General features: G+C 37.3%; 1 protein-coding gene and 1 pseudogene across 1 annotated transcript in view; one reads left to right on the plus strand and one right to left on the minus strand.

Moving 5' to 3' along the window:
• Positions 1-2901: 2901 nt before the first annotated feature.
• SMC6 (structural maintenance of chromosomes 6) overlaps positions 2902-22487 on the plus strand; it is an 86666-nt gene continuing 67080 nt past the window's right edge. Inside the window, exons 1-3 of the mRNA XM_006880725.1 lie at positions 2902-3018; positions 10639-10756; positions 14341-14446. Of these exons, the coding sequence (XP_006880787.1) occupies positions 2902-3018; positions 10639-10756; positions 14341-14446 (341 nt within the window). The remainder of the gene's footprint in view (positions 3019-10638; positions 10757-14340; positions 14447-22487) is intronic.
• LOC102847773 lies at positions 20296-20712 on the minus strand (annotated as a pseudogene).

The following is a 22487-nucleotide window of genomic DNA, read 5'->3' on the forward strand; positions in this document are numbered from 1 at the left end:
TCGCACAGTGGAATACTATGCTGCATTGAAAAACAAGGAACTCATGCAATATTATTCAAAATGGGTGACCCTGGAGGACATTATGCTGAGTGAGGTGTCTCAGTCACAAAGGGACAAATGCTACATGGTGCCACTGTTGTAGAATGAGGCTGGCATTAGGGTGGGGGTAAGACTGAGAAAAACTGGATGAAATATGTCTCTTGTGTGATTTTAAAGCCTTTAAAAAGCCATGGAGGGCGAGCTCTGAGTTGGTTCTGACTCCACAACAACATCCTGAACAACAACACTTTGCAATATGTGATTTCAGGACCTCTTGGTCCCTGAGACTATTTGGTCCCTGAGACTATCTTTTTTAGGAAGTCAGCAAATGTGAAAACTTTTCAGAATAATATTGTCAAATAAGCTATTTGCTGGAGTCAGCAATTATTATTCAAAATAATATTTTTTGTCATTCCCCTCACATTGCTCATAAGCATTCACTGATGATTTCCAGAGTTTGTCTGATGTATATCATGGCTTGGAAGACAGAAGAAATGTGTGCTTGTGTATTCTTTGTTTTGAAAGTTTCTAAGTTTTAAGCTCTAGTAGGGGAAATAGTGGTAAATACTAATAGAAATGCTGATACTTTTAGTAATGTTTAAAACTAACCAAAGTCTTAAAAACTTAATGTTTTTCTGTTGTCACGGGCACACAGAGACTGTATCTAGAGCTTAACCAGGGCTCCCTCCTCCTGCTTTGGTGACTGCTGGAGAGGAGAGGAAGTTTTGGCTTTCCTCATGATCTCCACAGATACAGCAGTAGGGACACCCTCCCCACTTCTGAGACAAGATGAAAATCCTGAATTTCTCCTAGGCTCCTTCTGATGCTACCCAGCTGGAAGGAGGAGAAAATTTTTATTGCTTTTGTTTTGTTTTTCCATTTTTAATCAGTTTCAGTTACGCTTCCTGGTGATTGACTTCTCAGAATCTGGAATATTTGGGCAAAAAGACAGCCCAAAGAATATATATAGAGAGTACTGTCTTGTTCTTTGGCCATATGATTCCCCTCACCAATTTGCCACCTCACCACCACCACCATCACTTTTCAGAGTCTTCTGTTTGTTTTACATAAAAGGTTAAAGATTTTTTTGTTTTACTCAGCAGGAAAAATAAGGAAATGCTTATATATTTTATCTTCTTGAAAACAAGTTTTTTAATTGTTTTTTTTTAAACTTGTTCTTTAGTAGAAGAAATTTGACATTCAATTTCAATCTTACTCATTGTTCTTTATAGAAAATACATATTATTTTTTAATGCATAATATTATTAAAGAACATTAAAGATTTGATAAAGTAAAGCACTACTTGAGCAAAATTTTTACAAAAGCTCTCAAGTTAAATAGAAATTACATTAGAAGGGACATGACTGCAAGTTGAGATTTTAAAACTGTGAGGTAGTTTTGGGTAGTAAACTTGAGACCTTAGATTACCACGTTGCTATTGTTACTTGGTACTGTTGAGTCAAGTCTGACTCCTAGTAACTCTTTGTACATAATAGAGCAGAACCCTTCACAATCCTTTATCCTTCTCACAGTTGTCTATAAACTATTACTAAAAAATATGTTTTATTAAATCTGTAACTATTACTGTACAAGGAATAAATAAAAGTAATTCATTAAGTTTATTTTAGTTCACTATTAACTTTGAAGTTAGTTGTTTCTTAATTATTTAGAACATGAGATATTAAAACTCATTTTTACCTAATAAAGCATGCACACTCTATCATATCAGAACTTGCTAATGAATTCTGTGCATTTGGTTCTGTCAGTATGAGTTTGGAAAATGGAGTTAAAAGAACTTTACGATGTATTATGAATGTCTCTGTCTCCCTCTCTCTTTTCCCTCTCCTCTTCAAAGTTCCTCTTCTCATGTTTCTGCATAGTATAGTGTTTGTATAATCACCTCTACGTACAATCCTTGTACTTCCCACATGCACTTAACACTGGCCGGTATGCTTGTCGTCAAACTGAGCTATCTTCTTGTAGTGAAGAATGATTAGGATCTTGGAGTTCATATTCATAGTAGAGAAAAAAAATCTCACTGAGTCTCTTTTGCCATGGAGGAGAAGATAATCAAGTACATGATGTACACAGGATTGCCATGGTCTGTAATTGGGAGCAAGTTAAATGAATTGAGACTAGAACTGTTCCTCCTTTTCTTATGGCTTAGGAAGTTTAATTATCCACATCATGGATTTTTCTCTTCATTTATTCAGTAACTTTTAGTTTTAGGTCTTAAATGTATTTTAAGGAAAGAAAACTGAAGGAACAAAGAGAAAAATCATAAAGGTTATTTCTAGTAATAGACTATTAGCTTTGACTTGAAATTCAGAATTCACATTCATTTAGCAAAATCTTTTGTGTAACTTTAATTTTTTTTCCTAAGTGTGAACTTTCTATTATTGCTGAAAAGTAGGTAACATCTACTAAAGTTTTAGAAAAGCTGCTTCTTTGGGAAACTACAGTGCTTCAAAATAGGCATCTTGGAGGAAACTAATTTAAAATAGAAAAAGGAAGTTTTATATGATGCAGTATTACATTAAGTTTGCAGAAATTACTCTGGAATAATTTCAGATGGCATTATGCCATCTCTTAATAGATCTAGAAAATTAGAAACTGTGGTTAAACAAAATTGCTAACATTTTATGACTTTGATGTTCAAAACATGTAAATAGGCTCATGAAATAAAATTTTGGTTATGAGTAAGTAAAAGAAAATCATGTATATAGTATGCAGATGATTTTGTTAAATTAGTTCTTAAAAGTAAAAATGAATAGATGTTTCATGATTTAGTCTATTAAGTTTAGTGTACATAAAACAGATAGTGTAATTTAATTACATCATTATAATATTTGTTCAGAACTGATGGCCAAAAGAAAGGAAGAAAATTTCCCATCTCATGAAAATGCCAAAAGATCACGACAAGAAGAGGGGGAGGATTTCGATAGAGATGGTGACGAATACAATGGTACCTCCACTTTGGTAAGCCTCCAGTTACATTTTCCTTTTATTATGTTTCTTAGGTCTGATTTTTATATAATTTTTTTAATCATTCTAATGGTAATGATATGTTTAAAAAGCCAATTTTAAATTACCTATTCTGATTGGTTTTGCAGTACTTGCCAAAGAAAACTAATAGCAAAAAAAAGCAGATTCTTTGATAGCATGTACGAAGTGACAGACCTCTAGTAAAACTCAAACTAGGGAGCTTTGGTGGTCTAGTGGTTAAGGATTTGCTTTGCCCACTGAGGAGGACCTGGAGTGCTTGCTGCAGAAGGTCAAGGACTGTAGCCTTATATATGGATTTAAGCTTGACGTGAAGGAAACAAAGGTTCTCACCGCTGGGCTGATTGGCAGCTTCACGATAGATGGTGAAGTGATTGAGATTGTTAACAGCTTCAGTTTGCTTGGCTTCGAGTCAACACTCTTGGTATCAGCAGCCAGGAAATCAGAAGATGAATTACATTGGGAAAATCTGCTGTCAGGGACCTCTCCAGAGCTAGAGTACTGAAGAGAAATGATGTCAGTCTGGAGACTGAGGTGTGCCTTATCCAGGTCTTGGTGTTCACATTTACTTGCTATGTGTCACAATGCTGGACAGTGACTAGGGATTATAGAAATAGAATTTGATGCCTTTGAGCTGTGGTGCTAGAGAAGAGTATTGAATATACCATGGACTGCTAGGAGAAACGAACAGGTTTGTCCTAGAGATGGTGAAACAGGCTGCCTCTTGGAGGCAACGATTCAGAAGCTTCGTCAGACATACTTTGGGCATGTTTCAAGGAGGAACCAGTTGTTGGGGAGGGACAGTGCAAGAGAGGAAGAACATCTGAGATGGATTGACTCAGTGCAATGACTGGGGTAGTAGTGATAGGTGTGTAAGAGATGGTAAGGTTGGCTCAGGATAGAGGAGGGTTCAGAGTTGTTGTATATAGGGTCACTATGAGTTGCAAGTCACTCAAAGGTCATAATAATACCCAAAGATATGCGGTTAAAATCACTAACTGCTTCACAAGAGGGAGGTGGCCAGTCTCTTCCCGTGCAATTTCCTGCCTCTGAAAACCCACTGGAGGGTCAGCAATGATTCAGTTACATCTTGATGGCACATAATGACAACTCTTAAAACTGATAAAAGGGAGAAGAGACTAAATAATATCAGGATAGAAATATTAGCTCGACCACAGTCTCCAAGTCAAAATTATAGCAAGTTAATTATTTATAACCCTAAGGAACACTAGTCAGTGTAGTAGGTTAAGTACTGGGCTGCTAACCAAAAGTCTGGCAGTTCAAATGCACCTTAGGAGAAAGATTAATTGCTCTCCTGCCATAAAGATTTTTAGCCTTGGAAACCTGATAGAGGGTCATCAGAGACCATGGAATCCATGAGTTCATGGAGTGGACTTGGTCACAGATAGTGTATTTGGTTTGTTTTCTAACATGGTTTTGTTATTTTATTGTTAGATGCCATCAAGTTTACTGCAACTCAGAGTGACCCTTTTAAACAACAGATCTAAAGTTCCCTCTATCCTGCACCATTCTCATCATCTCTTATATGTTTGAACCCATTGTTACATTCACTGTGTCAGTCAAGCTTGTTAAGGGACTTCCTGTCTTTTACTGACCCTCTGCCTTTCTACTCAGTATAATGTCTTTTTCTAAAGACTGGCCTCTCTTAACAACATGCACGAAGTAGTTGAGGCAAAGTTTTACCCTCCTTACCTCCAGTGAGCGCCCTAGTTATATCTCTTCCAAGATAGACTTGTATGTGCTTTTTTCTGTTCATGGAATATTTAGTATTCTTATTTTAACTCCACAAGTCAGTTGATTCTTCTCATGTATTCCTTATCCATAGTCCAACTTTTAGATGCATGGGAAGCAATCAGGCCATTGGCTCTTTTGTTAGAACTTTTGTAAACTTGGCACCTCTCCTAAGTTTTAATACTGTGCATGTAAATTTGAAATGTAAATAATGTGAGAGTTTGGATTATTGTCAACACTGTGGAGATGGACATACATTCAGAGTATTTTGGTTTACTGCCACCTTTGAAAGGGATACCAATACCTGATTCCTATGTGGATTAAAATTGGATACACAAGTGATTTGGTTGCTGTACAAGGTGTATACTGTCCTTTTTTTCCATTGGCCAGGCCTGCACCTTTTCTCTTTTACATAAATTAACCAATTTATTACAGGCTAGGGATACTTCAATTGGGGGAGCTTTTACTGGTCTTTCAGTTCCTCCAGTCTTCTGAAGGCTGACTTCACTGTGACTGTGGAGGTGGTGGTGTAAGGTCCAGGTACCACCAGCGACTGTCTTCATTTAAGAACTGCACATCTCGTCTCTTTATTTTGGTTTTGTTGTAGAAGGAGCAAGTGTACTTTGGCATGTTGGCTGATTTAAATTTTCTTTACTCCCTTCCTGAGTGAGGCACTGTAACAGGCCCCATACTTACCGATGCTGCTGACTTTCTTGGCATGTTTAGCCATGTTGCTGTAAGCTAGCATCAGACCCAGAAAGCGGGCCTTTTCAAACTTGTTGGACGTTCTGCTTAATCTACAACTCAGAGTGTTGTAGAAAATTGATAGAGGGAAAATTGATAAATGGAATATCAACAAAATTTAAAACTTTTCTCTTTAAAAGAGAATGAAAGTTATGTCAAAATGATAGAAATTATTTGCAAATCACAGTGTTAACCAATAAAACTCTAATAGCATAATGAGTAAGTGCTTAACTGCTAACTTGAAAAGTAAATTGTTCAAACCCAACGGGTACTCTGCTTGAGAAAGATGTTCAGTCTTCTTCTACAAAGGTTACAAGTTTAAAAATCCTGTGGAGTAGTTCTTTGTCAATTTAGGATTGCTAGGAGTCAGAATTTACTGGATAATTGTAGGTTTGGTTTTTTTATTAGCTGAACAAGTCCAAATATTACAAATATATGAAGATTCTGAAAATTCAAAAATTAGAAACAATCCCATTGGAAATTGGTCAGAAGATATCTAAGAAGATAGTCACTTAAGAGGATCAGTAATGACAAATAAGTACATATAATGTTGTTTGGATCTAATATCTTAACATTAAATGCAAGTATAATTTTGCAAGAGACAACTTAGAAACAGCTTTAACCAAAATTCAGTCAGAAGAAGATGTGGAATGAGTGCTATCATTGCTGATCCCAGGCATTTGATAATACGCATCATAATAAATTATGGGTAGCTTTGTGAAGAATATGAATCCTCATACTCTTAGTTGTGTGTTCATGAAAGACAGCTACATAAACCAAGAGTCAGTGATTCTAAAAGAACAAGGAGATAAAACATGATTTAAAATAAGAGAAGATGTGTGTGAGAATTTTCTCCTTTTCTGTACTTATTCAGCCTATTTCCTCAGTAAATAATCTTGAGAAGCTGGATTGATTGAAGAAAAACACAACCTCAGGGTTGGAGGAAGACTAATAAAAAAATTGACATACTGATGACAACCTTGTTTGCTGAATGCAAAGAAGACTTGAAGCACTTACTGATGAAAAGGAAACACTCTGGCATATGGATTATGCCTAAACATAAAGACGACAGAAAGGTCTCAAGTGGGCCAATAAGCAACATCATGATGTGCTGGGAAAGATTGGCATGAGACAGATTTGATTTTACTTGAAACACAGTCAGTACTCCACCAGTCAAGAGATCAATATTGCATTTGGGAAATCTGCAAAATATCTCTTTAAAGTGATAAAAATGTCATCTTGAGGTATAAAACACACCTGGCCCAAACCGTATTATTTTCACTTGCCTTATGGGTATGAAAGCTGAACAGTCATTATGAACAGCTCCAGAAGAATTAATGCTTTTGAATTATGATTTGGGTAAAGAATATTGACTCTCCCATAGAGTACCCAAAGAAACAAACATACGTCTTGAATGAAGTACAACCTTCAGAAAGAAGTGAGGATGATGGCAAATCTTCACTTTACTTCAGTCAAACATGGCAAAAGATACCATGCTTGGCCAAGTAGGTCAGTGAATAAGACAAAAACCTTCAATCGAGATGGATTGGCCCAGTGACAGCAACAGTTATGAGAATAGTACAGGACTGGGCAACATTTCATTTTGTTTTGTTGCTGTTGTTATTATATACTGTCAAGTCTCCTGCTACTCATATGGACCCTATGTTCTACAGCTCTGAAGTCTGCCTTTTCTGAGCCAATCTCACTGATTCCCTGACTCTGACACACCTACCCCCGTTGCTCCAGTTACTGTTATCAGTTCTTCTTGTCTAGTGTCCCCCTTCCTGTGCTGTTCCTCTACCCTTCCAAGCACGATGTCCTTCTCTAAGGACCAGCCCCACCTGGCTACAAGCCCAAAGTGAGATGGAGCTTCAGAATCCTAGCCTCCAAGGAGAAATTTAGTTTCATCCTCTCCAAGACAGACCTGTTTGTTCTTTTGGCAGTCTATGGTACGTTCAAGACTCTTGTTCAGCACCACAGCTTAAAGGCATCCATAATTCTTCTGTCATTCTCAGTCATTGTCCAGCTCTCTGATGCATAGCCAGTAATTGCAAAGACCATGGCCTGGTTCAGGCACATCTTAGTCTCTAGACTGACATAGTTGCTTCTCAGTATTCTGGAGAAGTCCCTTACAGCAGATTTTCCCTTTGTCTTCCTCCCCCCATCTTCTGATTTCGTTCTGTTATACATAAGATATAACTTAATGGTACCTAACAAGAGTGTTGTTTAGCATAATTTACCATCAAAGCAAAACCAAACTCACTGCAGCTAAGTAAGTGGAGGACAATTTCAAGTGACCCTATAGATCTGAATAAAACTGCCCCATGGAGTTTCAAAGATGGTAAATCTTTAACAGAAATTGACTGCCACATTTGAGTTTCAACAGCTAACCTCTTGGTTAACAGCCACAGACGTAACCACTGTACCACCATTCACTCTTAGGGAAATAAGTATTAAAATCTCAGATATTGCTAATCACCTGTCAGAATACCTAAAACTAAAAATGACAACATTGAATGCTAGCAAAGGTTAAAAAAAAAGTAGATAATTTTTATAGTGTTGATAAGAATGTCAAATGAATCTTCAGAGAATTATGATAATCTTCAGCAATTTCATACTGTAAGATTTCATTTATATCACATTCTTGAAATGACAGTGATGTAGCAAAGGATGAATGGTTTGAGGGGATGCTGGTATCAGAAAGGGGCAATGTGAGGGTTCTTTATGATAGAAATGTTCTGTGTGTATATCCATATCAGTATCTTGATTGTGATACTGTTGTTTTGTAAGCTGTCCTCAGTGGCAGAAACATATACAATAAAAACTAACTTCTGGGGCAAGTTTGCTTACAATTACTTCAGAGTTTTTAAATAAATTTAATAAAAAAAAGAAAGTAAAAACAGCTATGAGATACCATCTCACCCCAGTCAGAATGCAAAATTTAACAGAACAGCAAGCAACAAATGCTGGAAAGGTTGTGGAGAAACTGAAACCCTTATTCACTGTTGGTGGGAGTGTAAAATGGTGCAACCCCTGTGGAAGGTGGTATGGCGCTTTCTCAGAAAGTTGCAAATAGAGATACCATTTGACCCAGCAGTTACCATAACTGACATCCAAGCAGATATATGCACACCCATGTTTATTGCTGCTTTGTTCACAATAGCAAGGAGTTGGAAACAACCCAGGTGCCCATCAACGAACGAATGGGTAGAGAAGTTATGGTATATTCACACAATGGGATACTATGCTGCATTGAAAAACAAGGAACTCGTGCAATATTATTCAAAATGGGTGAGCCTGCAGGACATTATCCTGAGTGAAATATCTCAGTCGCAAAAGAACAAATACTGCATGATGCCACAGTTGTAAAATGGCACTGATATCAGGGATGGGGTAAGACTGAGAAAAACTAGATAAATTGTGTATACTGCACTAAAACAGATGAGGGAGTGAATAATTTAATAGCGATGTATGATGGGGTATTATGGTTACCACAAGAGTCCACAATTAAGGTTGCATAGTGGAATGTACTTGGGGTGGTGGGAGGGGTACTGGGGGGATTGTGTACCAGGGAGAGAGTGTTTATTTTACTTTTCAAAGAGAGGCATGAACTGGGGGGGGGGGGGGGGGGTGCAGTGCTGGGCGGGGAAAGAAGTGCAGCAATGAATGGATGGAAATCCAAAATCTCTGTAAATGTTCATTAAAATTATTAAAATAAAATAAAAATTACAAAAAAAAAGAAAGTAGTCTTTCAACCATGTTTGTCGTATTCTACTCCAGTAAATATATTCTAGTTTTTAACAAGTGTGTACAGAAAGAGAGAAGCAAAGACTGTTTTTAGAAATTATTAAATAAAATGAAGGCATTTAAATGGTCTTCAGAGACATTTAAAGTACTGTTTGGCACATCAGTACTTTAAATTGGTTGTAGTTACCAGGTAACTACAAAATGCATGGTGACTACTATGTCCCAAACATTGTTTAAAACATTTATTATTCTTGTCTATAGATGGAGGGTCAGCTGTGAGTCAGTTCTGACTTGAAGGCACAGAATAATAAGTTTAATCCTGACCCATCTATAATAAAGGTGCTGTTACTCCCATTTAACAGAATAGGAAGCTGTATATTCTTAATGATGTTGTTATGTGTCATCAAGTCATTTGCGACTCATTGTGACCCTATGTATAAGAGCCCTAAACACCGTTCTATCCTGTGCCAACCTCGCTGTCTCAAACACATTCATTCCGACCACTCCACTCACAGAATCGATCCATCTCATCGAGGGTCTTCCTTTCCTGCGCCGTCCCTCCACTCTCCCAAACATGATGTCCCTCTCCAAGGACCAGTCTCTCCTTGCAACATACCCAAAGTATGTCAGACGAGGCCTCAGAATCCTTGACTCCAGGGAACAATGTGTTGCCAATAATATTAACGACTATCATAGTAAATAGCAGACACAGAAAGTCAGAGAAATGCAGGCTTTATCTTTTAAGAACAGATAGTTTTACTTTTTGAATTGACCATAAATTGGACTGTCAAATCACATACTGTTCAAGCATGATTGGCCAATCTTCTGCCAGGACGCTCTAAATACAATTTTTACTTTACAGATAAACTCCAGTTCTTCTCAGTCAGGGGAAACTGCCCCCCAGTGGGCATTTGAGTAGTGTCTGGCTATGATATAGCTGGGAAGGCAATTTGAGTGCTACTAGCATTTTAGTGGAGGGTAAAAGCTGGGAAAGGGGGAAGGATACTACTAAATATTCCGCAGTGTGCAGCAAAATGCCTCACAACAAAAGTTATCTGACCTAAAATGTCAGTTAGACCCTTTAGAAAGATTCTAGTAAGTGGCAACTTAATTTGGATGGTGAGTTTACTAGTCCTATTAAACTGATACAGTAGTTTTATTTTTTTTTTGATACAGTAGTTTTAAAGATCCCCATTTCATTTCAACTTGTTCATTAGCTGAATTTAAAATTATTTTAATTTATTTAATGTTGTCTAGAATTGATAATACTACTACTTGCCTACCAGTAAATGTTTGAACAATTACAGTGAGTGAATTAGCTTGATTGTTTTCCTAATTGTTTTTTATTTACAGACTGAAGCAGAAGTTGGAATAATTGAGAGTATACAGCTGAAAAACTTTATGTGTCATTCCATGCTTGGACCATTTAAATTTGGTTCTAATGTTAACTTTGTTGTTGGGAACAATGGAAGTAAGTGTTTTTATCCTTCTAATTTTACTTTGAGAAGAGAATGCATTAAATTTTTTGTAATAAAATCCTGTTAGTGCTGGTAAATTTTTTAATTTATTGATTTATAACTTAGGGTTATGATTATTTTATTGTTTCCTGCTGTCTACATTTTAAGAAAGTACTGGATTAACTCTCAGTTACTTATTTACTTAGTATAGATATTTTCTACTTTTATTTAAAAATGCATCTACCTTGGAATTATACCACAGTAAAAGTGAACAAGCAAGCTTTATCACAATAAATGTAGCCTTGTGTTTTACCAAAATGTTATAATAGATAAGGTGTACTGTGAACCCAAGATAACAGTGACAAATGCTCACTGTTCTGTCCACTAAAGAAAATGGTATTAGTGCTAGATCTTAAAAGGAAATTGTGAATTTTTTTTGGAGAAGAGAAAAGCAAGGATTCTAGGCAAAGACTGCATATCAACAACATTTGGAGGGAAAGTAGTAGATGGCAGTTAATTGGTTTTATATGATTTTATAATGTTGTAGATGGATGGGAGAGACAGAAGTTAACCCTGACTGGCCATATTGTCATTTGTATTATTTAGGATCTTGAATGTTATGAGAGAGATTTTGAGGTTATATCCAGAAGTCAGTGGGAAGCTAAGTAAGGGGATTTAGTAAAAGGATGATTTATTTCTATTGAATAACAAACTGGCCATATATCATGGTGGTGGTGGTGGTAGTGGTGGTGGTTGTGTACCATGGAGTTGGAAACGACCCAGAGCTGACCCTCCAGTGGGTTTTCAGAGGCAGTTAATTGCATGGGAGGAGATTGCCCATGCTTCTCCTGCAGAGCAGCTGGTGAATTTGAACCTTGTGCCTTTGGTTTTTCAGTGTGGCTTCTTGCCACTAGGCCACCAGTGGTGATAAAATAGTGGATGAATTAATTATGAGAGGGGAAATAGATCAATTAGATCAATTAGTCCATCAGCTCTTATAACAGATTGGTCATATAGAAAATGCTAATGTCTTGACAGAGATAGTTCATAAGGAGAGGAGAGTTGCCATATCCCATATACACTGCTGGATATTGAAACTAAATATGTGTAGTCCATTTAGTTGTTATTATTTCTTTTCTCTACTCTTCTACTCAGCCCAGGTGAAAGGATTTTTAAAAGAATGGGATGTGCAGTAAATATATTCATGCTACAGAGAGGTGATGCAGGGCAAGTAAGAACAAAGGCCATTGACTTCTGCATTTAGAACTTTTCGTCCCTCCATCTATTTTTTCTTTCTTTTTTTTTCTTTTCATTCATTAAAAGGTCCTTTATTAATATTTTTTTATTCTGAGTATTCTGTAGAAATACTATATATGGTAAGATGGCTAACCAAACAATTTGGATCACAGAAGGATTGGAAACTGCTAAGCATTTTTTTTAGTCTTTATATAATTAACAAATTTAGGCAGTGGTGTGGGATTAAATTGACAGTAGGTAAAGACATCATGTACTTGCACTAAAAACGGAAGGGCAATCAATATGCATGTATTAAACGCTGTGATAGTTGCTTCTACATATAATGACCTGAATCACTTTTTCCCCTTCTAAACTATAATAACTCTCACTGTACTTCATTTAGCACACATTATTATTTATTCCATAATCACCTGTAGAGTCCCTACTTCATGCTTAACACATACTTAGCTGCCCATATTCTTAATGTGAACAAGACATTAGTAGCCAGGTAAATCTGGCTCCCGCACTAGTTTTTAACACTTTTTTTGCCTTTGGACACTGCTTTATGATGATGGATAGATTAACTCTTTTTTTAAAATTTTATTTTATTTTAATAATTTTAATGAACATTTACAGAGACTTTGGATTTCCATTCATTCATTGCTGCACTTCTCTCCCCACCCAGCCCTCCTCCCCCTCCCCAGTTCGCTCCTCTCTTTCAAAAGTAAAAGAAAGACTCCCTCCCTTGTACATAATCCCCCCGCACCCCTCCCACCGCCCCAAGTACATTCCACTATGCAACCTTAATCGTGGACTCTTGTGATAACCATAACATCCTATCATACATCGCTTTTAAATTATTCACTGCCTCGTCTGTTTCAGTGCAGTATACACAATTTATCCAGTTTTTCTCAGTCTTACCCCCACCCTGATATCAGTCCCATTTTACAGCAGTGGCACTATGCAATATTTGTCCTTTTGCGACTGAGATATTTCACTCAGGATAATGTCCTGCAGGCTCACCCATTTTGAATAATATTGAATGAGTTCCTTGTTTTTCAATGCAGCATAGTATTCCATTGTGTGAATATACCTCAGCTTCTCTACCCATTCGTTTGTTGATGGGCACCTGGGTTGTTTCCAACTCCTTGCTATTGTGAACAGAGCTGTGATAAACATGGGTGTGCATTATTTTTTCTTTCTTTTTAAAAGAGAAAGTCATGGGTGTACTTGGAGGATAATGACCTGCTAATTTTTCCTACTTAAGTTTATCTAAAAATACTTGAGTGCCTATTATGTGTTGGTAGTAGGAATATAGCATGGAATTAAGTATATGTCCTAAAGAAGGTACAGCCAGGGTGTATCCTTGAAGGCAAGGATAGTGAAGCTTTGTCTCACAAAATCTGGGTATGTTGTTAGGATGGACCAGTCTTTGGAAAATGGACATCATGCTTGGAAAGGTGGAGGGTCAGTGAAAGAGAGCATGACTTGTCAATGAGATGGATTGGCCCAGAGACTACAGCAGTAGGCTCAAGTGTGTCAGTAATCATGAGAACGGTACAGAATAGGAAATAGGACAGAGTTTAGATCATTGTTCATAGGATTGCTATAAGCTGTACTCAACTCAGCAACACCTAGCAACATCCATGTGGAGCTTATATTCTCATACACATAGTTTCTGACTTCTGAAACCTTAGAAAAAATGGTGCTACAAGAGGTAATAACAAACCTAGAGATACATTTGAAGAAAGGCCTAGTGATGGTCCTAAAAGACCAGAACCTTCAAAATTTGAACACAGTTCTGTTCTGTATACATGGGGTCATGATAAGTCAGAATCACCTGGAAGGCACAGTTGCACTCCTAACTCAAAGGCTGCCCCTCTCTGGAAGTGCAGATCCACCAGCAGCTCTGTAGGGGAAGAATGAGCAGTCTCCTCCTGTGCAGTTTACACCCTTGGAAACCCACTGGAAATCCACCTCTGTGTTGGTTCCAGTTCAGTGACCCTGAAAGAGAAAGATAACATCATATGTATTGAGAAGGCTGAGTTATTTAATATGCTGATGGAGCAAGATGATTATAAGAAGTTTCTGAATGGAAAACCAGTTTTCTAATTTATTATTTGCAATAATTAACCTCTCAAAATATGCTAAATTTTTTCAAACAGCAGCCCTGGCATATTTCAGAAGCTAGAAATCTCTTTAAAGTTTTCTACTTTTTCACTAGAAGAAACTGATAATTGCTGTTTTACATCAGCGTAAGACCAATTTTGATTTTCATTCTGAAAATGTTTTGTATGAGATTGCAAGAATTCTTATTTTCTTTCTTTTCAATGAATGTAACTTGCAACCATTGTTTCTTTAGGTGGGAAGAGTGCAGTGCTCACGGCTCTCATAGTTGGGCTTGGTGGAAAAGCAATTGCTACTAATAGAGGATCTTCTTTGAAAGGTTTTGTAAAAGATGGACAAAAGTAAGTGCTTCATTTCTCCTTACGTTTTCAGTTCTTAAGTAAGAAGAACCACTTTGAATTCCCAGGACACATAGACATTACTTCAAATGAAGTGGCTTCTTGGAATAGAAAAACTACTAACATGTCTTTTTAGTTCCTTTCTCTCACTGTTTTTCCCCCCCAATATGGCCCATTGCTGTCAAATGTCCTATCTAGACAGCTTGTGTGGTGTCACCACTGTCATGTTACAACCACATAACTCTTTAGACTATTGTTTTAGATGTTTAGACTTACGTTGACTGAGCCCATCAACAGCCATGGAGTGGAGGCATAGCATAGTCAAAGATCAGCCAAGGTCCTTGCACGCAATTTTTATTTTCACCTTTAGCTCTCCAGAATTTTGTTTTTTTTTTAAAAAGAAAGTTTGACTCTTGATTTTTATTTATATCCTGTACTAGAAAATTACACAATAGGAGTTCATTTGATAACTCATCACATGTATAATTGTGGTCTGTTCTGGCCCTGAGCGATTGGTTGTATAGTTAACCACTCTTCTTGGTTTTGCACAGTTTTAAAATACACTCCTTTCAAAGAATGTTTTTGTGCAAAAGATAGAGGTTCTTTTGAGTCAAATACGACTCATAGCAACCCTATTAATAACAAATCTGAACCTTTCCTATCCTGTACCATCTTCTACTTTGATATACTTGCATTGCTAAGGTCACTGTGCAAGTCCATTTATTGAAGGTCTTCTTCCTCTCTTTTACTGCCTCACCTTTGCAAGCATGATGTCTCTTTCCAAGGAATAACTCCTAAAAACGTGTGTGAATATTCTAGTATAGTACCAAGAAGCCAAAGGAAAGGGAATAAATAAGGAATTTAAGGAGGTGAGCAGAAGATTTCAAAGAACAGCTTAGGAAAACAAAGCAAAGGATTATAATGAAATGTGCAAAGAGCCGGGATCAGAAAATCAAAAGGAACGACCTCTCTTGGCATTTCTTAAGCTGAAGGAAGTGAAGAACAAATTCAAGCCTCGAGTTGCAATACTTAAGGATGTTGTGGGAAGAATATAGAATGATCCAGGGAGCATCATAAGAGGATGGTAGGAAGTACACAGAGTCACTGTACCAAAAAGAATTGGCTGACCCAGTAGAATATCATGAAACAAGGTCAAGAAGCAATGGGGATGGAGGAAGTAAAAGCTACCTTGAAGAAGTTGACATAAAACAAGCCTCAAGAATTGATGTCATACCAATTGACATATTTCAGCAAACAGCTTCCTTGGATGTACTCATCAGGTTGTGCCACGAAATCTGGAAAACAACTACTAGGCCAGTTGACTGGAAGAGATCCATTATTTTATTCCTGTTCCAAAAAAAGGTGACATGATTGAGTGTGGAAATTATCAAACATTTCCACTAATACCACATGCAAGCAAAATCTTGCTGAAGATTTATCCAAATATGACTGACACAGTATATTGGCAGAGAATTGCCAGAAACATAAGTGGGTTTAGAAGAGGCCATGGCATTGGGGATATCATCACCAGTGGATGTTGGAGGAAAGTGGAGAGCACCAGAGGAATGTCTGTGTTTCAAAGACTATGCAAAGGCATTTGACTCTGGGTTACAACAAATTGTGGGTAACCTTGAGAAGAATAAGAATCCCAGAATACTTGATTGTTCTTAGGCAAAACTTATACTTGGAGCAGGAAGCATTTGTCAAAACAGAGCGCGGAAACACACATGGTTCAAAATCAGGGAAAAAGTGTGTGTCAAAGATGTGTCCTGTCTCCATACCTTTTCATTCTGTGTGTGGAACAGATCATTCAGGAGGCTAGACTTTATGAGGAGGAATGTGTCATTAGGATTGGAGGAAGATGACTCAACAACCTGTATTTTGCAGATGACACAACCTTGCTCACTGAAACTGAGGAGGATCTGAAGCATTGGCTGCAAAAGGTAAAAGATTACAGTCTTAAGTACAGATTGAAGTTCAACATCAAGAAAACAAAGATTCTCACCACTGAGCTATTGGCAACACCTGTAAAGATTGAAACATTTTCATCTTACTTGGATGCAGTCAGGAAATCAGAAGACAAATTATATTAGGAAAATCTGCTGTCAGGGACCTCTCCAGAGTGCTGAAGAGCAGTGGCGTCAGTCTGGAAACTAAGATGTGCCTGAACTAGGCTATGGTCTTTGTAATTACTTGTCAGAGATCTGGACAATTAACTAAAGATGGCAGAAGAAGAATCAGTGCTTTTGAGTTGTGCTGGTGAAAAATATCAAACATACTGTGGACTGCCAGGAGAACAAACTTAATTGTCCTGGAGAGAGTGTAACCAATTTTTTTCCTTGGAGGCAAGGTTTTTTACGTTCTTTCTCACATATTTAGGGCATGTTGCCAGGAGGGAACAGTCTTTGAAGGATACAATGCTTAGAAGGGTGGAGGGAAAGCATAGGAGAGGAAGACTCTGGATGAAATAGATGGACACAATAGCTGGAGTAATGGGCATAGGTGTGTCAGAGATGGTGAGATTGACTCAAGATAGGGCAGGATTCACAGTTGCTGTTCAGCAGCACTTAACAACAACAAAAACATTTCCAAAGTATGTGAGATGAAGCTTTGCCATCCCTGCCTCTAGGGGGCACACTGGCTGTTCTTTCTCCAAGACATGTATATCTGTTGTTTTGCATCCTTCGGATAATCAGTACTCCTCTACATCATCACAATTCAAATGCATTCAATCTTCTGCTATCCTTATTTATTATTGTATAGCTCTCAGATGCATAACAAATTGTTGAGAAGACCATAGTCTCAATCGGGCACACCTTAATTTTTAAACTGATGTCATTGTTCCCCAGTGATTTGGAGAGGTCCCTGACAGCACACTTCCCCAATGTGGTATGTCTTTTGGCTTCTCAACTGCTAGTACAAAGTTTTTTGATTATGGATCTAAATGAGATTAAATTGTTGTCAGTTTCTTTTCTCCTTCTGTCATGTTGTTGCTTAGTGCCCTAGTGATGATCATTTTTGTCTTCTTGATGTTGAGATTTAATCAATATTGGAAGCTGTAGTGTTTGCTCTTCTGCATTAAATATTCCAAGTCCTCTTCACTTTCAGCAAGCAATGTTGTATCATCTGCAGAATGTGCATTGTTGGTGAATCTTCCTGATGCCACATTCTCCTTCATAAAGTCCAGCTTCTTAAATGGTTTACTCAGCATACAGATAGGTTTGGAGAAAAGATATAGCCCTGGCACACAGTTTTCTTGATTTTAAACTCTGCTTTGTTCCCTTGCTCTGTTTGAATAACAGTTTCTTGGTTTAGATAGATTTTAGTGGTTTGGGATTCCCATTTTTTTTCAGCCTTACCCATAGTTTGAACTTCTGGCCGTTTCCTGTCCATGTACTGGTTTTGCATGATCTTCAGCAGTATTTTGTTTGCATGTGATATAGTTCATTAATTTCCACATTCTGTTGAGTCACCTTCCTTAGGAATGGGAACAGGTAGGAATTTCTTCCAGTCAGTTGGTCAGGTAGCGGTCTTCTAAATTTCCTGCTCACAGATTGGTGATCACATCCAGGGCAATATCTGTTAGTTGAAATATGTCAGTTGATAACCCATTGATTCCTGGGGCCTTTTGTCAATGCTATCAGCGCACCTCTTCCTCCATGACTCTTTATCATATGCTGCTTGCTGAAATATTTCAGTGTTGACCAGGCCTTTTTGTTTGGTTTTTTTCACCAAACCTTTTTGATACAGTGACTCATTTTTTTATCTTCTTTTAGTAACTATCTGAGCCATTCAAGATTTTGCCTATAGCATCTCTCAGTATTGCACTGGAGGCTTGAGTTTGTTTTTAAATTCTTTCAGCTTCAGAAATTCATAGTGAGTTCTTCTCCTCCCCCCTTCCAACTCCAGCATCTCTTCTTTGCTCTCTTTGTAATAGACTTTTGCTCTCTTCATGGGTGATAGCTTTGATGACATCCCACTACTCATCTGATATTTTCTCATTATTGTTCCGTTCTTCAAACATGTTCTTGAGATGATTTTTAAATTCAGGTGGGATAGACTCAAGGTCATATTTTGGTGCTTGTGGACCTGGTTTAATTTTCTTCAGTTTCATTTTGGACTTGCACATGAGTAATTTATGCAGATATCTGTTCTGTAGTCAGCAAGTGGTCTGAATCTCCAACAATTCCTTCCACAGATCTAGTCAGTTTTAATCCTGTGCAATCCTTCAAGTAAGATTCATGTGTATAGTTGCTATTTGTATTTCTTAAAAGACAAATAAGTCCACAAGAGGCAAAATTTGACCATGGTTATATTCCATTTGAATTTACAATCTATTGTAGAATAGATTTGGTACATTGAACACTAATAATTGAAGACCAGGTGAGTTGTGTGATGGCATCAAAGACATATCTATGAAAAAAGAAAAGGTATCTTGGAAGAAATGGAAGAAAAAAACCAGACCCAAATGAATGTCAGAAGAAATTCTGAAGCTTAATTAATTCTTCAACCTAGAAAAGCTAAAGAGAGAAATTATGAAATAGAAAAGCTAAACAGGAGTTTTCAAAGGGCAGCTTGCGAAGACAAAGCACAGTATTGTAAACAAATGTACAAAGAACTAGAGTTAGAAAACAAAAACTGATGAACCTACTTGACATTTCTCAAATTAAAGAAATAAAGAATTTCATGCCTTGAAATTCAGTACTGAAGGATGGTATGAACAGTATATTAAATGATGGAGGAAACACCAAAAGAAGATTAAAGGAATACACAGAGACACTGTACAAAAAGAATTGACAGATTCTGAACTATTTCAGGCAGTAATATATGATTAAGAACCAGTGACACTAAAGGAAGAAGTCCAAGCTACACTGACACTACTGGCCAAAAAAAAAAATTAAAGCCTTACAGAATGATAGAATACTGATTGTAAGGTGAACATGTCATGGTATGAAGGATATCACTGTTGATGTCAAATGAATCTTGCTTGACAGCAGAGGATATCAGAAAAATTTTTAGTTTTGTTTTATTGACTATGTAGATCATAAATTTATGTAGAAAAGAGGTGGAATCCCAGAATATTTGCTGGTGCTCATGTGGAACCTCTTTTGTTATGTGCAGTCGAGTTTGGTACAGCTCATAGCTACTCTATGAACAGCAGATCTGAACTGTTTTATCCTTTGCCATTCTCATCTCTACATACTTCAGCCCATTACTGCTGTCACTGTGTCAGTCCATTTCTCTGGAAGTCTATCTTTTCGCTAAGCCTCAATCTTTCCAAATAATAGCCTCTTTTAAAAAAAAACCACACAAAAAATAAAACCTTTTGGAGAACAAAAAAACCATTGTCCAAACATAACTAGGGAATACCGCATGGTGTAAAATCAGTAAAGGTGTTTGTTCATCAGGATTGTATCCTTTCTCTATACTTATTCAGTCTGAGTGTGGAGCGTATAATTCAGGAGGACTACATGAAGATGAATATAGCCTCAGGACTAGAGGAAGACTTCTCCCTTTTTAAATTAGTATTTTTAATAATGAGAGTAGAAACCAATTGTACATCAGTCTGAAGGACAGTGGTATTGAGGGAGAAGCACCACTATGCCCACTGCTTTGGCAAACATCAGCTGTCATATTGTTGGAGCAATCCCTTGCTCAACCAAGAATGCATATGTGATTTTCTACAGAAATTATGATGCCATGAAGGATTTTGAGATTAGTCAAGTTACTACTGTCTATCAGAGTGCAAAGTAGTTTTGCAATGTAAAGAATTTCTTTGGTTTGAGTTCCTTGAAAAGTTGTCAATGACCTGTTATTTTCTTCCCCCAGTATGCCAAGTTTTTAAAATGTTTTTATTTATTGTATTTGAAATATTCTTCAGTGATACATTGGTCTGAGTGAGATTCTTTGCCATAGTCCTTAACAGCCACACAACTGGAGCCAATCTCTTTCCTTCTTGGTCAGTTTTGCAGAGGCCTGCCCACTCCGCTAGTTTTTTGTCATCAACCCTTATCAAGTTCAGCACAAAGGGCCTCTATTAACTTGACATACCTAGGGTCATTATGCAAGCATGTGGATGCAAACACACGGAGATGTGCTTGGCGCTTGTCTAAGGCATTGGCAGCTTTGAGGATTCCATGTACTAGGCCATCGTCGTTGAAGGCCGCCTTTAGCACCTCTTGTAAAGCAGTATTAACATCCGTTACACCTCCAGTAGCAATGTCTTGCCTCAGCCATGGAGGCGACAGGTGGAGTGAAATTCTGAGCATACCTGCACCTCTGCACAACTTGGCAGTGACTGAGAAAAAGTTGACTTTTGTTTTTGAACTATGAAGTGTAACTGACTCTGTGGCCTAAGGAGTAGTTCCCTTGATAAATAGTAAAGATATTGGGAGCTTTAATGGATTACTTAGAAGCGTTACCAATTTTAACCCAAGCAAAGGTTTCAGATTGATTCTGGGAGAGAAAAGGCATGCAGAAAATAATACTAATTTCTCATGCTGGTTGACCTTGGAAAAGAACTGTTTGATTAACAGTTCTGTAGCATATTTTGTCTCCCCTTTCTTCCCTTCTTAAATAAAATTCTCATTTAAAGAACTAGTTATTATAACATTTTCAGTTAAGCAGATCAGTTTGAATTTGTTATACTTAATTTTTCTTTTCTGTTTTCTAAACAATCATTCAGTCTATGTTGATGTTTCAAATAGAAGTTTGAAGAAGATAAAAGATTTTTATGTATCACTAAATGTTTTGTTTCAGTTAAATACTTTTTTTTCCATTTGGAAGTATCTGGACTAAAGAAGAAACTGTTTTACATGACCCATTCTCTGACTATCTCTTTAAAGGGGGGGTGGGGGTGTGTGTGTGTGTGTGTGTGTGTGTGTGTGTGTGTGTGTGTGTGTAGGCAGGCTCGCTTATATAAATCACCAGTTTTCAAGGTCATAGCTCCATCTAGCTCCATCCAGTAGGGAATAGAAATTTGATACATATAACAGTCCACTGTTTTGCAGCCTCTGATTCTCTAGTCCAAATTGATCATTAAGGTTTTCACTTCTATTACTGTTAGCATGCTTTTAAAAATCTGTGCAATTGTTCCATTCTCTCTGAGGCATGTCTTTCAAACTGGCACAGAATTGAAGAGTCTTAAGGATTTCCCACCCCCTTGTATCCTCCCCTTCAAACATTACAAACACTAGGGTCAAGATCTGGGCCTTAGCTCTTCTTGAAGGTGGTCTCTGTATGGCTAGTGGCTATTAGATCTCCTCCTGTGAAAACTTTTCTTAGTGACCTAAAGCTTCATACTCCTGGCTGTTGAGATCCTCCTTGACTGTTGAGATTCTCTTTAGACATATTTACTTTTTCCCCCTCAGCCATCTCAGTACTTGCCCTAGCAGTATGATCTTTGCGCCAATTCTCCTTTTGACATCTGTAATTTTATGAGGGGGTTTTGGGACATGAGAACTTGTATTCTTGTTATACATTCCTGATTTATTTATGTACCCACAAATAAAGTACATTTTATAGCTGAATTGACTGCCAGAAGTGAAAGAACACATGCATCATGTTTTTAATTGGCTTTTTAAAATTGTCCTAGTTTCCTGTATGTGTATGTGCCTGGCTGCCATTTACCTCTGTTTGTATAGGTTCAATAAAGGTTAAGAGAAAAGCCCAAATCTTCTTATGGCACTACTTGTTTATATTTTCATTCTAAAAGAACTCTCATTGATTGTCTTTTCACTCCTGTGTTTCCAGGCCTTAGGCTCTGTGGCTCATCCTAAATTTAGCATCAGCAGAAACTCACGTGGTAAGGGAGAAAGCAGACTAGTTGTCCATCTTTTTCCACTTATTTTCTTAGTCATTTGTTATGAGACTCTTGAAACAATTTTAAAGACATTTCCTTACAGTTAGTAAATTTTAGTAAATTATATTCTTATGTTTAATAAATAGCAGTAGGATACCAATAAAGTTTAGTAGTATAAGAATTAATGCTAAGAAGATAAATCTCATATACAAGGAGTGAACTTTGGAGTGAAGATTAAATGAA

This window comes from Elephantulus edwardii, unplaced genomic scaffold, assembly GCF_000299155.1.
Source record: "Elephantulus edwardii isolate Elephantulus edwardi_28Jun2011 unplaced genomic scaffold, EleEdw1.0 scaffold00009, whole genome shotgun sequence".
In the NCBI taxonomy this organism is placed as follows: Eukaryota; Metazoa; Chordata; class Mammalia; order Macroscelidea; family Macroscelididae; genus Elephantulus; species Elephantulus edwardii.